The sequence below is a fragment of the Scyliorhinus canicula genome, chromosome 11 (assembly GCF_902713615.1).
Source record: "Scyliorhinus canicula chromosome 11, sScyCan1.1, whole genome shotgun sequence".
Taxonomy (NCBI): domain Eukaryota; kingdom Metazoa; phylum Chordata; class Chondrichthyes; order Carcharhiniformes; family Scyliorhinidae; genus Scyliorhinus; species Scyliorhinus canicula.
Window position 1 is genome coordinate 67,859,358 of NC_052156.1, and position 17,227 is coordinate 67,876,584.

General features: G+C 49.1%; 1 protein-coding gene and 1 non-coding gene across 12 annotated transcripts in view; both read right to left on the reverse strand.

Annotated features, from left to right (window-relative positions):
* The window catches only part of chl1b (cell adhesion molecule L1-like b), a 1,165,941-nt gene that overhangs the window by 574,022 nt on the left and 574,692 nt on the right, over positions 1-17,227 (reverse strand). For all 11 annotated transcript variants that reach the window (XM_038810694.1, XM_038810698.1, XM_038810699.1 and 8 more), the window contains one exon: positions 15,833-16,003. In XM_038810694.1, coding sequence (XP_038666622.1) covers positions 15,833-16,003 — 171 coding nt within the window. The remainder of the gene's footprint in view (positions 1-15,832; positions 16,004-17,227) is intronic.
* Positions 8,612-8,684, reverse strand: trnak-cuu. Its single transcript has one exon. It is a non-coding gene; the product is annotated as a tRNA-Lys (tRNA).

The window sequence follows — 17,227 nt, forward strand, 5'->3', positions numbered from 1 at the left end:
TAAACATTTACAGAGCCTCTGATAATTGGGGCGTCCACCCAGGCCATCCCTCTGTTAACCTCAGACCCCAGCTGACCCACCAACGGGGTGGGCGTGGCCCATCTCAATAAGTGGCACACCAGGTGCTGTCACTCAGTTCACTCATCAGAAGTGCAGCCCCACTGCAGGGGAAGTGGAGGAATAGCAGAGCGCAACCCAAACAAGGGTACAGGCACTATGGCCTTTGGCACCTCCCTGGCACACTGCCTCTCTCAGGAAAAAAGCCTCAATAGTTGCACCATCAGCCAGCCCACTCCACAGGGCCATCAGCTGTCTCCAAGCCCTGCCTGCCCACCGTGCCCCTGCCCCTATCCATCCTGCCCCCAGTCAGGTTGTCACAACCCGTGTGTCACACCCAGGACTCACATCACACTGCAGCTACACTACCAGCAGATGCACACATCCCTGTCACATCCCCATCTGTAGGACCTAACCGCACACAATCCTCTAAGCATGGAGGCGATTGGTGGCACACGGCGAACCTCTCCATCACACAACCAGGTGTCGCTATGCTGATGAGAGAACACACAGCCCACCCAATGAGGACATCCACATAGATGCGACTGGGGAGACAGGACAGGGGCCGCAGAGCCTATCCCTGACATGGGTTGCTGCAGCCATCAGTACCCCTGTTGACAGGGACGGGTAGTGAGGATAGGGGCTCCCACATCACAGGCCCAATGCCACTCGCTAATGGGGATTGTTCAGTGTAGAAGGCCAGATTTCAGGGGGAATGGCTGCGGGGTGGGGGTGAGTTTGGGAACAGATATAGGGTGGACCAACTCAGGGACACCATGTAGTGTGTTTGATCTGTATAGGCAAGGAAATACTCAACTTGCTAACATGTCCTCTCTTTCTCCCCCCCCCCCCAAGAGAATGAATTTTGGATGCCAGGAATGCTTGCTATCTGCCTGGCCACTGTTACCATTGTGGATGCATGGAGGCTGGAGGTACAGTGCCTGCTCAGGGAGGACCCTGCACAACAAGAACCTGCCCCAGAAGAGCAGAGGCCAGCCAGTGAGGCCCCAATGCCAGCCGCACAACAGGCCAAGGAAAAGGTATGAAGGAGGCCACACATATACCATCAGCGGCTGTCATTCGTGTAGATGCTAGACCGATTGTGTTGCAAGACTTTGGCTAACCAGTGAGATCTTGCGTCACCTGTGGCAGGAAATGGCGCACCTGGCACCGTAAGAGTATGGAGGCAGAAAGTGACCGTCAAGGTGACGGTCACCCTGAGTATTTATGCTTCTGGGTCTTTCCGGAGGCCGAGTGGTGATCTGCCTGGAATCCCCTTGACATCCATGCAAATCTGAGCCCTATAAGACCGGTGGACTATATAAACTTTGATCTGGATCAAGCCCACCAAGATTCCCAGGCAGCATGATTTGCCGCCATTGCTGGCATGCACCATGTTCAAAGGGGATCGATGCGTGACACGTGTTCCCCCCTGCAAGCACCGGCTTATCAAGGGGTGCGCTTCATCAATCGGAAATGCTTCTACTCCGAATGTGAGACCACCAGCTGTGCATCATGCACGTCTGCACCCGATGTCCAGGAAGCATGCACAACACATAAGGCCTGGCGCACTCGTCGAGGCACTCCCTCGGGTGAGGGATTGGTTGTTGGGTGACAAGGGTTACCGGTTGAGGTCTTGGATCATGATGCCAGCCCGGAGGCCACAGACTGAAGCAGAAAACCGCTATAATGGCGCCCATGCAGCAACCAGGAGTGTCATTCAGCGGTGCATCAGCATCCTCACAATGTGCTTCTGATGCCTGGACAACCCTGGTGGAGCACTACAATATAGCCACAGGAGGGTCTCCAACATCGTGCTGGCCTGCTGCGCCCTGCACAACATAGGGCAGCAGAGATGGGAATTGCTGGAGGAGGACGAAGAATGCCAGGCCTCATCTGATGAGGAGGGTGGCCAGGAAGAACAGGGCATGGAGCCCAGACTGCCATGGCAGGCCACCCAATGTGTGCTCCAGGATCGCCACAAACAGAAAACCTCACAACTCAATATTTGCCAACTGCCTGGCCACAGGCAGCTCTCCCACTTCCTGATATTCGCCCCCACCCCTTTGCAAGTGGTGCCACTTCCCCATCGCCTCTCACACCCTACCCTGTCCCTCCTCCCTTCAATCCATCCAACCACCCAGCTCCCACCACCACCTCCCCGCTTTGAGGGTCCTACCAGCATCACTACAGGGTGTTGGCCTGGACAGGTAGTATCACTGGGTCTTGTCCATGGGATGGAGGATGATGACAATTCGCTCTGAGATGAGCTCTGGTGCATCTCACCATTTGACAAAGTCTGACCCCTGCCTTCAGGATCACATTCCACTGTCCACCCAGGTGATCCCTGCATGTGTGTTGGCCATTCCATCTTATGGGCTCAGATATACTGTGGGGTATCTGGGCAGTGTGGGGGGGGGGGGGGGGGCAGTGTACAGTTAAGGAGATGGTGAGCGGTGATATGACACTCACTGGGTAAATTGTTTACAAGGTGGCCTCATATTTCTGGCCCCGTTCCATGTCTTTTCAATTGTCCTGATGGCTCTGCCCTGTGCCATGCTCCCAACACTCACATCCCAAACCACCAATCTCCCAACGTCTCCACCCAGTACACCCTCGACAAGCAGCCCAGCCCATCAGATACATCACACACATCAACCCATCATACCCTTCAGACAGAGGATTGAGGCGGGATGGAATGTTGCTGACAAGGTGTTGAATCACCACTTTATAGAATTGTTGTGCTCTAACCCCTACTTCTAACTTACATACTGCACCTTAACTGGTGTCTAATCTTCTTATTTCATGTTGTTTCGAGGTGTGACCCCAGACAACACATCAGATGTGGAGGCGGACTGCTTCGTATCTCCTCCTCTGACCTGAGATGCCTTTGATGGTTGTCCTTCGGAGGGCCTGGACCTGGATGGGCTTGGCCGACTTTCGGCTGTCACAGGTTCCACCCTGTTCCACCTACTGCCCATCAGATGAGCCGGTGTCAGGTAGGGGGGATTCAGAAGCGCTAAGGTGTTCCAACACTTCCCCTGCAGGAGGCACCAGCAGGGGCTCCATCAATTCATCCTGCCTCGGGGTGCTCGATGGCCCCTAGGCTAATCCATGGGATGGAGGTGAGGCCTGAGTGATCTCTGGAACCTCCATCATTAGCTGGCAGTACCAGTCCAGGAGGCCCGCTCTTGTCTGAACCAAGGTCTCGATACCCTCAACCAGGAAGCACAGAGATTGGGCCATGTCCCTCAGAGAATGAGTCATGTCCCTCTGCGCATTGGTCATGTCCCTCTGCGCATTGGTCATGTCCCTCTACGCATTGGTCATGTCCCTCTGTACGAGGTCATGTCCCTCTGTGACTAGTCCAGGTCAATAAGTGCCTGGCCATTTCCCTCAACATCCTCAGTCTTGACCCTTTGGGACTGGGCTACGCTCTGGAGCAGCGCAGCAATGCCTATGTGGGCCTGATACATGGCTGCCTATGACTGGGCTCACCTGTCCTGAGCCTCAGACCTCAACTTCACAATGTGCCCCAAGCCTTGGACATCTTGACCCATGGCTGTGACATTTTGATCAGTGTTGGCTTCAGTATCACACATTGCCAGCATGATCTCTTCCACCTGAAGACAGTTAGACTCCTCCAACTGATCTGCAGCTGCTGGAAAGTTACTGACACCCTCTTCTGAAAATCCTGGCTCCACTTGTGCATCTCCACCAGTGACCGGATTATACTTTCCAGAAGTGCGATACCTGTCTGGACTACAGCTGGTTCCTGGGATCAGAAAGCCATCTGACTTTTCGTTCCCTCAGGTATCCCTACCTCCACCTGATATGCGACAGCATGTGTGATGTGCAGACCAGATGGTGACCCAGGAGCCTCTTCACTAAAATATCCCACCAAGGTGATAGTCGCTGCATTGGTGGATGGTGCAGGTGAATGCCGTGCTTAGAAGTCAGTATCATCCCCGGACTGGTAGTCTGGGGTGTGCTGGGCCTGTAGCTGGGACAAGATATCCCAGATGGGCTGGCCTGGTCTGATGGTGACCCTGCAATACAAAAGACAAGACACATGATGAGATCTTGGTAAGGAGTGACTTATTTAGTGTGGAAAAGCACTGAACATACATTACATGTATTATGGCACACTGCCATTGTACTCCAGTTATTATGGTAAATCCCAGCCTGCTGGCTCCATCCAGCAGGCTCTGTCTAAAAGTGTATGCTCTCCTGCATGACGGGTCCAGCTGCAGGAGGCTTTACATCTAGCACAATAAAGCCACAATAGTTCACCATTAGTCACGTGGTCATTGATGGTACATCAATTTATTGTGCTAGAATTTTGAAGATGAACGTCTTACTCAAGCCGGATCGCCTGGAGCTGAGCCCACATGCAGCCGACGCCACAGCAACTTACGAGCACTGGTTAGCCTGCTTTGGAGGATATCTCGGAGCATCCACCGAAGTCTTCTCAGACCCACAGAAGCTCCAACTACTCAACACACAGGTGAGCCCACAAGTCTTCCTCCTCATTCGGGACGCTCCCACCGACACGGAGGCGATAGAACTACTGAAAGGACAGTATATCAGGACTGTAAATCAGGTGTTTACCGAGCACCTCCTGGCCACAAGACGGCAACTCCCGGGAGAGTCTCAGGACAATTTCCTGCGTGCCTTGTGGCTATTTGGCAGAAACTATAGCTTCCAGGCGCTGTCGGCCGTCCAACACATGGAGCTGCTGATCAGGGATGCCTATGTCGCGGGCATTAAGTGCAATTACATCCGCCAGCGCTTATTAGAAGGGGGTACACTCGGCCTCACAGAGACAGTACAGCTCGCGAACTCCTTAGAAGTGACCTGCAACCTGGAGTCCTACACCTCCGACCGCGCGGCACCATTGTGGGCATCGTGGGCCCCGCCACCATCCAACCCGGGTGCACTGCACGCCTGTGCCACGCAGCAGCCAGCTACCTCCGGAGGCCCCAAATGCTACTTTTGTGGCCAGAACAAGCACCCCAGACAACACTGCCCAGCACGGAGCACGACCTGCAACGGGTGTGGCAAGAAGGGCCACTTTGTCACCGTTTGCCAGGCCCGATCAGTCGCTGCCGTTTCTAGGCCCAGCATCACTACCGCAACATCCCCCATGTGCGACCCTGAGGCACCGGCATCTTTGCCGCCGCCTACAATGTGCGCCCCGTGGGCGCCGCCATCTTCGGCGCCATCTTGGAATGCACCCAGGACCCCTGCTCACATGGCCGTACGCTGGCTGCCGATACCTCCACTACCGCTGACCAGCCCTCCCACCACCTCCCGCAGCTCGTCTCCATCACCCTCGATCAGTCTCGGCCTCGCAACTTCACGACCGCTACAATGACCATACGGAACAAGGGCACGAGACGACCTGCCTCTTCAATTCCGGGAGCACGGAGAGTTTCATAAACCCAGCTGCAGTAAGGCGCTGCTCCTACCCAGTTCTCCCCGTGACCCAGAAAATCTCCCAGGCCTCCGGATCCCATTCCGTACAGATCCTGGGGTACTGCACCGCGACCCTCTCGGTACAGGGCATAGAGTACAGTAACCTCAGACTCTACGTCTTCCCCCATCTTTGCGCTGTCCTGTTACTGGGTCTCGATTTCCAGTGCCACCTCCAGAGCCTCACCCTAAAGTTCAGTGGACCCCTGTTTCCCCTCACCGTCTGTGGCCTCACGACCCTTAAGGTGGATCCATCCTCGCTCTTCGCAAATCTCACCCCAGACTCTAAGCCCGTCGCCATGAAGCAGGCGGTACAGTGCCCAGGACAGGACCTTTATCAGGTCGGAGGTCCAGTGACTTCTGCGGGAGAGGGTCATTGAGGCTAGTAACAGCCCCTGGAGAGCTCAAGTGGTGGTCGTTAAAACTGGGGAGAAGACTACAGTCAGACGACAAACTGGTACACGCAGCTCAATGCATACCCCCTCCCCTATATATCTGACATGGTCAACCAGATTGCGCAGTATCGAGTCTTCTCCACCGTTGACTTGAAATCCACGTACCACAGCTCCTCATCCGCCCGGAGGACCGCCAATACACTGCATTCGAACAGATGGCCACCTCTACCATTTCCTTAGGGTTCCCTTCGGCATCACCAATGGGGTCTCGGTCTTCCAGTGAGAGATGGACCGAATCGTTAACCAGTACAGGCTGCGGGCCACATTCCCGTATCTGGATAACGTCACCAACTGCGGCCACGACCAGCAGGACCATGACGCGAATCTCCAGAAATTCCTCCACACCACTAAACTCCTTAACCTTACTTATAATAAGGAGAAATGCATTTTCCGCACAACCCGCATAGCCATTCTTGCCTACGTTGTGGAAAATGGAGTCCTAGGGCCCGACCCCGACGGCATCCATCCCCTCCTGGAACTCCCCCTCCCTCACTGTCCCAAGGCTCTGAAGCAATGCCTGGGATTCTTCTCGTACTATGCCCAGTGGGTGACTAATTATGCGGACAAGGCCCGCCCACTTATCAAGTCCACCATTTTCCCCCTGACGGCTGAGACCCACCGGGCCTTCAATCACACCAAGGCAGACATTGCCAAAGCCACGAGTCCCTCCCGTTTCAGGTGGAGAGCGGCGCATCGGACGTGGCTCTGGCCGCCACCCTCAACCAGGGGGGCAGACCCGTGGCTTTCTTCTCCTGTACCCTCCATGCCTCCGAAATCCGGCACTCCTCTGTCGAAAAGGAAGCCCAAGCCATTGTGGAAGCTGTGTGACATTGGAGGCATTACCTGGCCGGCAGGCGATTCACTCTCCTCACTGACCAACGGTCAGTTGCCTTCATGTTTAGTAACACACAGCGGGGCAAGATTAAGAACAACAAGATGTTGAGGTGGAGGACTGAACTCTCCACCTATAACTATGAGATCTTGTATTTCCCTGGGAAGTTCAATGAGCCCCCAGGTGCCCTGTCCCGTGGTACATGTGCCAGCGCACAAGTAGACCGACTTCGGAATCTCCACAACGACCACTTTCACCCGGGGGTCACCCGGTTCTTCCACTTTACCAAGGCCTGCAACCTGCCTTATTCCATCGAGGAGGTCAGGACCGTGACCAGGGACTGCCAGGTCTGCGCGGAGTGCAAACCGCACTTCTACCGGCCGGAAAGAGCGCATCTGGTGAAGGCCTCCCGCCTCTTTGAGCGCCTCAGCATCAATTTCAAAGGGCCCCTCCCCTCCACTAACCACAATGTGTACTTCCTCAACATCATTGATGAGGACACCCGTTACCCTTTCGCCATCCCATGCTCTGACATGACTTCTGCCACTGTCATCAAGGCCCTGCACAGTCTCTTCACTTTGTTTGGTATCCCCACCTACAACCACAGTGATCGGGGCTCCTCATTCATGAGTGATGAGCTGCGTCAGTTCTTGCTCAGCAAAGGCATCGCTTCGAGCAGGACGACCAGCTACAATCTCCGGGGAAACGGACAGGTGGAGAGGGAGAACGCGACGGTCTGGAAGGCTGTTCTGCTGGCCCTACTGTCTAGAAGTCTCCCAGTCTTCCGCTGGCAGGACGTCCTCCCCGATGCGCTCCACTCCATCTGGTTGCTCCTGTGCACTGCTACCAACGAGACCCCTCATGAACGTGTGCTTGCCTTCCCCAGGAAGTCCACCTCCGGGGTCTCGCTCCTGACCTGGTTGACAGTTCCTGGTCCCGTCCTCTGGAAGCATTCGAGGAGCCATAAATCCAACCCCCTCGTCAAAACAGTCTTCCTCCTCCATGCGAACCCACAATATGCTTATGTGGCACACCATGACGGGCGGCAGGACACTGTCTCCCTCCGCGACATGGCACCCGCTGGTTCCCCATTCACCATCACCACCAACCCTGACCTGGTACCGTCTTCTCCCCCTCCGGTGGTGACCACCGCCACCCCCACCGCTGCGCCGTTTCTCCCCCCCCCCCATCAGCGACTATCACCACCACCCCCGCCCCGGCGATGCCCATCCCCCCACCGGCTCAACTACTGGGTGAAGAAGGAGAGGACAACACGCTCCCAGAGTCGCAGGTACTCACATCGGTGCCCACACCACAGCCGGGGCTGAGGCAATCGCAGCGGGAAGTCAAAGCACCCGACAGACATGATCTGTAACTTCATCCCCACTGGACTCTTTTTTTTAAACAGGGGGTGAATGTGGTAAACCACTGAACATACATAGAACATAGAACAGTACAGCACAGAACAGGCCCTTCGGCCCTCAATGTTGTGCCGAGCCATGATCACCCTACTCAACCCATGTATCCACCCTATACCCATAACCCAACAACCCCCCCCCTTAACCTTACTTTTATTAGGACACTACGGGCAATTTAGCATGGCCAATCCACCTAACCCGCACATCTTTGGACTGTGGGAGGAAACCGGAGCACCCGGAGGAAACCCACGCACACAGGGGGAGGACGTGCAGACTCCACACAGACAGCGACCCAGCCGGGAATCGAACCTGGGACCCTGGAGCTGTGAAGCATTTATGCTAACCACCATGCTACCCTGCTGCCCCTATGAAAGCGCCCAACGTGGGGCCCGAACCCATGACCCTGGGATTAAGAGTCCCATGCTCTACCGACTGAGCTAGCCGGGCATACATTACATATGGCACATTGCCATTGTACTCCACTTATTATGGTAAATCTCGGCCTGTTGGCTCCACCCAGCAAGCTCTGTCTAAAAGTGTATGCTCTCCTGCGTGGCCCTCATTCTCGGCTCCAGCTGCAGGAGGCTTTACATCTAGCACAATAACACCACAATAGTTCACGATTCGTCGCGTGGTCATTGATGGTACATCAATTAGTTTCGGGACATCATTTTGCATTGGGGCTCACATGGTTGTAACTTGCCAACCTCCGCCTCAGAAATAGCCCTCTCCTGCACCTCCCCGGATAATGCCGTCACCCTCTACTCGGCAGGGGTGAGAGCCCGGAGGTCCAGAACATCCCCTCTCATCTTCTCCCGCTCCCTTCTGTTATGGGCTGTCTTTTCCTAAGGGACACATAAAGGACATGGTGAGACGCATGGAGGCCAGTTATATGAGTGGTCGGTAGCTGGTGGCATGTGTGTGCAATGCCCATGGCCAAAGAGGACAATACAGGTGTTGGGGATTGGTGCAGGGGGGATGGAGGGAGATGCAGGTAGGTGGTTTTTGATTGGGCTCCATGTGAGTGCGGGTGTGATGTGACGAATGGGTGTGCTGCCCGGGGAACAGAGGTGGTGATTCATCCAACCTAAGGAGGTTGTTCATCTTCTTGCAGCACTGCATGGCAGTCTGTCTGGTGAGGATTACCGTGCTGAGCACTTTGACCACCTCTGCCAAGACCCTATTAACGACCATGGGCGGCAGTCTCCAGCCCACCTTGGGGAAGAGTTTGTCCCACCTCTCCTCTACCACATTCAATATTCTCTCGAGCTCCACGCCGGAGAAGCATGATACTGTTCTTCGTGGAACCATCTTTCTGGCTGGAGTATATGGGTCGTGGAATGTTTATAAGCAGTTCCAGCTTGTCAATCTCCCCAGCGCCAATTCCAGTCCCAGCGAATCCGAAGCCGATGGGAATGAGAATTGCTCTAGATTCATGTGGGCAGAGTGCTGGCCAATTAGCATGTCCTGAATTGTTCCGGAAATAGCAACCCCAATGGGAACGTGAATCGCACGCAATTCAAGCCCGCCCGCCAACACTAGCCTGTCAAATCGAGTATTTCGCCCAATTTCATACGCTATGCTTTACAAGAGTGTAAATAAGTGTTATATAAATGGGAAGAGTTGGAAACAGAGTTAACGGGAAACCAAAAAAACCTGCATCCTGTTTTGGGCGGGTTTAGCTGCAGCCGCCGAACACACACCATTATTAAACAGCACTTTGTCATTTTTTGGGGCGACGGGGGGGGGGGGGGGGGGGGGGGGTTTCTCCCTGCCGAGGCCAAACTCAAGAGCCAATTCGCACTGGTGAGCCAAAACACAGGGAGGCACATGGGAATACCTCTTCACTACCTCTCCAATTCCTGACAGTGCCAACTTGACACCCTGGCACTGCCACTCTGGCACCCTTTCAGTGCCCCTACCAGGTGGTAGTGCCACCCTGGCAGCTCCAAGGAGCCCAGGTACCAGAGGGAGTGCTGGGTGCCACCTTACCAGTCCCCAACCACCCAAGGGTCTCTAGTGCCCTGGGAGAACTCCCCAAGTGCCATTACGACTGGTCCACGTTTATGGTAACCGTGCCCTGGCGAGATCTCCAAGGTGTGGCATTAGGTCCCGAGGGCCGAGAAAATCCCACAAACGCTTATTTAAATGAGCCTACATTTTCAATCCAATACGACTCTTCCTCTTTTCTGAAGAAGGGTCATATTGGACTCAAAATATTAATTCTGTTTCTCTCTCCATGGACACTGCGAGACTGGCTGAGGTTTCACTGTGCTTTCCGTTCTTTATTTCAGATACCTAAGTGGGATAAGGTACGCAGACAGAATGTACCAATGTAGATACACAGATAACTTGTGAGGTTGGGAAAAAGATGGACTATCTGAGCCACGTTGTTTTCCTTGTTCTTAAACTTGCTAAAATTCAATTTTGGATTAATAAATATTCTCTAGACGTAAAAGTTACTGTTTTAAAAAATATACTTTTGCAATGTTTAGTCACTGGCAATGGGGTGCCTCCACTTCAGGTAACAATTTACCAAAATTCACTAGACTCTGGGATGGTCCCGTTGGATTGGAAATTAGCAAACGTGACACCACTGTTTAAAAAAGGAGGTAGGCAGAGAGCAGGAAATTATAGGCCAGTGAGTTTAACTTCGGTAGTAGGGAAGATGCTGGAATCTATCATCAAGGAAGAAATAGCGAGGCATCTGGATAGAAATTGTCCCATTGGGCAGACGCAGCATGGGTTCATAAAGGGCAGGACATGCCTAACTAATTTAGTGGAATTTTTTGAGGACATTACCAGTGCAGTAGATAACGGGGAGCCAATGGATGTGGTATATCTGGATTTCCAGAAAGCCTTTGACAAGATGCCACACAAAAGGTTGCTTCATAAGATAAAGATGCATGGCATTAAGGGTAAAGTAGTAGCATGGATAGAGGATTGGTTAATTAATAGAAAGCAAAGAGTGGGGATTAATGGGTGTTTCTCTGCTTGGCAATCAGTAGCTAGTGGTGTCCCACAGGGATCCATGTTGGGCGCACAATTGTTCACAATTTACATAGATGATTTGGAGTTGGGGACCAAGGTCAATGTGTCCAAGTTTGCAGACGACACTAAGATGAGTGGTAAAGCGAAAAGTGCAGAGGATACTGGAAGTCTGCAGAGGGATTTGGATAGGTTAAGTGAATGGGTTAGGGTCTGGCAGATGGAATACAATGTTGACAAATGTGAGGTTATCCATTTTGGTAGGAATAACAGCAAACGGGATTATTATTTAAACGATAAAATATAAAGCATGCCGCTGTGCAGAGAGACCTGGGTGTGCTAGTGCATGAGTCGCAGAAAGTTGGTTTACAGGTGCAACAGGTGATTAAGAAAGCAAATGGAATTTTGTCCTTCATTGCTAGAGGGATGGAGTTTAAGACTAGGGAGGTTATGTTGCAATTGTATAAAGGTGTTAGTGAGGCCATACCTGGAGTATTATGTTCAGTTTTGGTCTCCTTACTTGAGAAAGGACGTACTGGCACTGGAGGGTGTGCAGAGGAGATTCACTTGGTTAATCCCAGAGCTGAAGGGGTTGGATTATGAGGAGAGGTTGAGTAGACTGGGACTGTACGCGTTGGAATTTAGAAGGATGAAGGGGGATCTTATAGAAACATTTAAAATTATGAAGGGAATAGATAGGATAGATGCGGGCAGGTTGTTTCCACTGGCGGGTGAAAGCAGAACTAGGGGACATAGCCTCAAAATAAGGGGAAGTAGATTTAGTACTGAGTTTAGGAGGAACTTCTTCACCCAAAGGGTTGTGAATCTATGGAATTCCTTGCCCAGTGAAGCAGTTGAGGCTCCTTCATTACATGTTTTTAAGGTAAAGATAGATAGTTTTTTGAAGAATAAAGGGATTAAGGGTTATGGTGTTCAGGCCGGAAAGTGGAGCTGAGTCCACAAAAGATCAGCCATGATCTAATTGAATGGCGGAGCAGGCTCGAGGGGCCAGATGGCCTACTCCTGCTCCTAGTTCTTATGTTCTTATGTTCATATAAGTCACAGGAGAGACAGGGAATGCAGAGGCGTAGTGGCATCGTCACTGGACTAGTAATCCAAAGATCCAGGGTGACGTTCTGGGGACCCAGATTCAAATCCCATCATGGCAGTTGACAAAGTTTGAATTCAATATGGAATTAAATGTCCATTAAAACCACTATCGATTGACGTAAAAACCCATCTGGTTGACTAATGTCCTTTAAGGAAGCAAATCTGCCAACCCATCTGGGCTAAATGTGACTCCAGACCCACAGCAATGTGGTTGACTCTAAAATGCCCCTTCAAGGATAATTTGAGATCGGCAATAATTGCTGGGCAAGCCTGCGACACCCACATCCCATGAACAAATACATTTGTAAAAAGCATATGATGTAACTCAGTGATGATTTCATTTGTAGAGCAAAGCCTCTGAAACTCTGCTCCTCTGACAAGTACAAGTGATTTTGTTTATATATGGTGGTGTGGGATATTTGGCTGGTGGGTTTCATGCTATTCCAGTGATGGAGGGGAATTCCCACTGCAAATTCACTCTGCCTCGTTTGAAAATAATGTTGGGGGGGAGGTATATGGCAGTCCTGCAGCACAAAGAAAGATGGAAAAAGTAATTGACAGATAGAAAAATTATTTTTTTTAAAACACCCAAACCACGTCAATGTCAAACTATTGTAAATCACAGCACCATAAAGACTTGATTCTTTAGTTGCTTTTTCTACAGCAAATAGCAATCCTGAGGCCAGCTTTGTGCAGGCGAGAATATGATTTTGTGTAACAGTGGTAATTACAGTAAATGTAACATGTTACCACCCCTTTGGGGTCCAAGGACTATGGTCTATATGATTTCTCCCTTACACAGCTGAGTATGAACTCCCCCGGTAATTGGGGGTCGGGTTTCCCCTTAACAAGGCGAAACTAGGTCGGCAGGCTGACGCAGTGGTTAACACTGCTGCTTACAGGGCTGAGGACCCAGGTTCGATCCTGGTCCTGGGCCACTGTCCATGTGGAGTTTGCACATTCTCCTCATGTCTGCGTGGGTTTCACCCCCACAACCCAAAGATGTGCATGATAGGTGGATTGGCCATGTTAAATTGCCCCTTAATTGGAAACAAAATTGGGAACTCTAAATTTATAAAAAAATAAAACAAGGTGGGTCCACTCAGCATAAAAATCCTGACCTGGGTGCAAGTTAGGGAAGGTGACCATTCGGGGAGAGGAGCTGTAGTTTTATTAGTTGTGTACACCGTAATAAACCTTTTTGTTCATTCCTATCCTACCATGCATTCCTGTTGTTTCTCCCGTCGGATACTACAACTTCACTCCACCTGATTTGTATCTAACCACACAAACCTCCAACTGGAAAATCTAGAATGAAGCCTTGTAAGTTAATGCAGCAATGGGGGTACAATATTAGGCAACTGGATTTAGTCTTCTGTGACTAATTATAGGATAATGTGGCTGAAAAAGCAGGAAAAGATCAGAGAAGGTCCCGAGGTTTTTCTCCCTCAAGATAGAAGTATTTTAAACCTTGATAGAGAAACCCTTACTAAGTACTTCAGAATCAAAGATTAGTGAAATCAAATGTATTTAGACCAAGTATATTTTGTTGTAAGAATTCTCTGTCCTAGAGTGAAGACAGGTCAATAAACTATGTGTGAGATCTCATGGCAGATGTCTTTTAAATGGACAACCCTTTTTTTCCCGCGAAGGATTAAAACTGTTTTCAAGATACCCAGCATTTATGTGCAAACAAAAAGTGAGATAAAAGATTGTGAGAGAATTAGATGAGATATTCTCTTCTCTGTGTCTCTGGAGCAGAACAAGTATGAAGGAACAAAGATTGTCAATGGTTAAAACAACTCTCGTTTGTTCACAGTGCACAGGCTGCATGTTGCACTGTTCCATTATAATGCTGGACATGTAATTGCGGTTGTAGGAAGACATCACGGTTAGTATAATGCTCCTCGGTGGAAGTATAAAACATTATTGGATGCGGTTGATCACAATACTCTGTGATTGGAAAGGCTCTTTTGTGAGCTAGGTGTAGGGGCCGGAGATCTTCAGCCGAGTTTAGGTATGTAGGTAGAGAAAAGCTATAATCGAATGATTGATCACTTTGAGGTGAACAAATTGTTAAAGCAATTCGTTCTCTAGAATTGAGTCAGATGAATCTTGCTTTCCACAATTGAGGGAAACCTTTCGATGCAAATTTTTAAAAATCCACACAAGGAAAATCCTCCACCTGCTACTTGATTTTTTTTTCATATATCCAGAGTTCAAAATTGGTCAATATCTTGTATGAAAGGAAATCCTCACTAATGTTTCCAACAACAACCAGTTGTTCTGCGCAGCCCATTTCTTCCAATTTGTGGTACCTTTAGGTTATTGGGGGGACACAACCACCACTGCCTGGGTGTTTTCTTTTTAAGAGAGAAAAGTAATATTCTGAAAAAAAACACTTGGTGAAACAAAATATTTCCACTGCTTGATAATCTCGAGTGTTACTGATTTTTTGACTGACCTGCTAAAGACAAGAGAACATAGTGCTCTTAATAGAAACTTTAAAATGTTAAATTTTACCAGATCAATTCAAGAGGTGAGCATCCTGGAGTCATAGCTAGGAGAAGTTAATGCTAATTTGCATATATAGCGGCTAGGTTAAAATCTGTACTTATCTTTCCAAAAATTCAAGTGCTCAGTGATAACATCTGAATGAAAGTAATTTAGAAGTTGTAAAAATGGTCTAAAATCTGGGACAATCAAAGCATGAGACATTGTACAGCTGATGGGAGTTTACAAAGGGATCATTTGCAGGAAGAGGATATTCCAATGACAGAAGAGCAAAGAAAATGGTGATTCTCTAAAGCCTACCAAGATTGGACAAGTCCTTTAGTGTGTGATGGTCATCGTAAACGTATTGAGTAGAAGGTACTGTGGAGAGGCCTGCTGGACAATAGGTTGCATAGAAAAGCACATAATTGTACACATAAACACAGGTAATATAATGATGGTGAAGTCACCCTTATGCATGTTAGGGGCTTGTCCTTGTATCTCAAAGGCCTGGAAATAATTTAAGAAATAGTGATATTTGCAATCTCTGTCCCAAGTAGTCCTAGGGATCACCTAAAGATATCAGTTTATTTGGGTCTAAAATAAATAACTCTGAACAGCTGAAAATCATTCTCATAGCTGTGTGTTAAGAGGAGTTTCAGGATGGCTCAACATAGGAGCAGTTGTGCTGAACTTTGGCCAGGTTCAAAAAATATGATAGAATGGAGTGGCCCATTGGTTTCATGAATGGTCTACATGGAAGGAAAATAATGTAATCAAGAACGTATGCAGTTCTACAAGACGTCAAGAACTGATATCATCAAATCCCGTAACATTTTATTATCATATATATTTTACTAAATTGGCATTTCTAATATCTCCCCCTTGTATCCTGTTTGTTGCTGTTCATTTTTCTCACAACCACAGCCATATCCTTTCATTTTGAGATGATAGGTCTATGTTTTGTTTATTTCTGTTTAGTTAGGGAAAGAATGAAAACTTACATGGTTTCACAATCAGACTAATGGGTTCTTTCTGTGCAATTGTTCTTGTTCTGGATAACTGTGCAAAACAAATGTAGTCATTCCGACTATCACTTGACTGGACATTTGAAAAGTAAAGATCTCCGTTTAGCCCCTGGGAAGCTCTGCTGTTCTGCTGTATGCGTTGTATCTCTGAAAAATAAAAAACTTCTATGAAATCATAATTTTTATTGAACATACTGATTTGTTAATAAACCCCGCCTTTTCCTAACTTCCTTTCAGCAATCTATAAGACACCTGTTTCTTCCACCCCAACAATTGCTCATACAATTATACAAATAATATCAAAGAGTTATAACTAGAATTCATGAAAAACTAATTTTTATGAATGTGATTACGTTTGACTTTCTAGAACAAAATTATGACTATAAATCTGGAATAGATTTGTTTATTAAAATGTAAGTGGTCAATTAACCTCATCCCTCTGGTATGCTAATTTTTCATCATTGCATTGCAACCATACTTTGAAGAACTCCAATCTTTATGTAAGTAAAGCCAGGCCCCAAGCAAACATGTTGGTGTTAACACAATTTGCCTATTGTATACCATAGATGGCAAGACCAAAAAAGGCAGGAAATCAATGATGTTTTTAAAATCTTATAATAATAATCTTTATTGTCACAAGTAGGCTTACATTAACACTGCAATGAAGTTACTGTGAAAAGCTCCAAGTCGCCACATTCCGCCACCTGTTCAGGTACACAGAGGGAGAATTCGGAAGGTTCAAATTACCTAACAGCAGGTCTTTCGTGACTTGTGGGAGGAAACCGGAGCACCTGGAGGAAACCCACGCAGACACGGTGAGAATGTGCAGACTCTGCACAGCCCAGCCAGTGACCCAAGCTGGGAATCAAACCTGGGACCCTGGCACTGTGAAGCAATAGTGCTAACCATTGTGCTACCGTGCCGCCCAATAGAAAATCACAGTGCCCTTTCAGTAGTTGTAAATGGGCCTGATGAGACCACATCTGGATATTGTGTCCAGTTTTGGTCTCCTTATTTGAAAAAGATACATAATGCATTAGAAGCAGTTGACTCAGTCCTGGGATGAAAGGCTTATCTTAAGAAGAAAAGTTGAACAGGATGGGGTTTCGACAAATTGGAGGTTAGGAAAATGAGAGATGATCTTATCGAAACATACACGATCCTGAGGGAACTCGAGAGGGTAAACAACAGGAGGATGTTGCCAGTTGTGGGGAGACTGAAATTGGGGACAGAGTTTCAAAATAAGAGATCCCCTTTCAAGACAGTTACAAGGAGAATTCATTTCTCTGAAAGGGTAATTAATTAGCCAGTGGAATGCTGTTCCCCAGAAAGCAATGGAGGCTGGGTCATTTAATCTATTAAGGCTGAGTT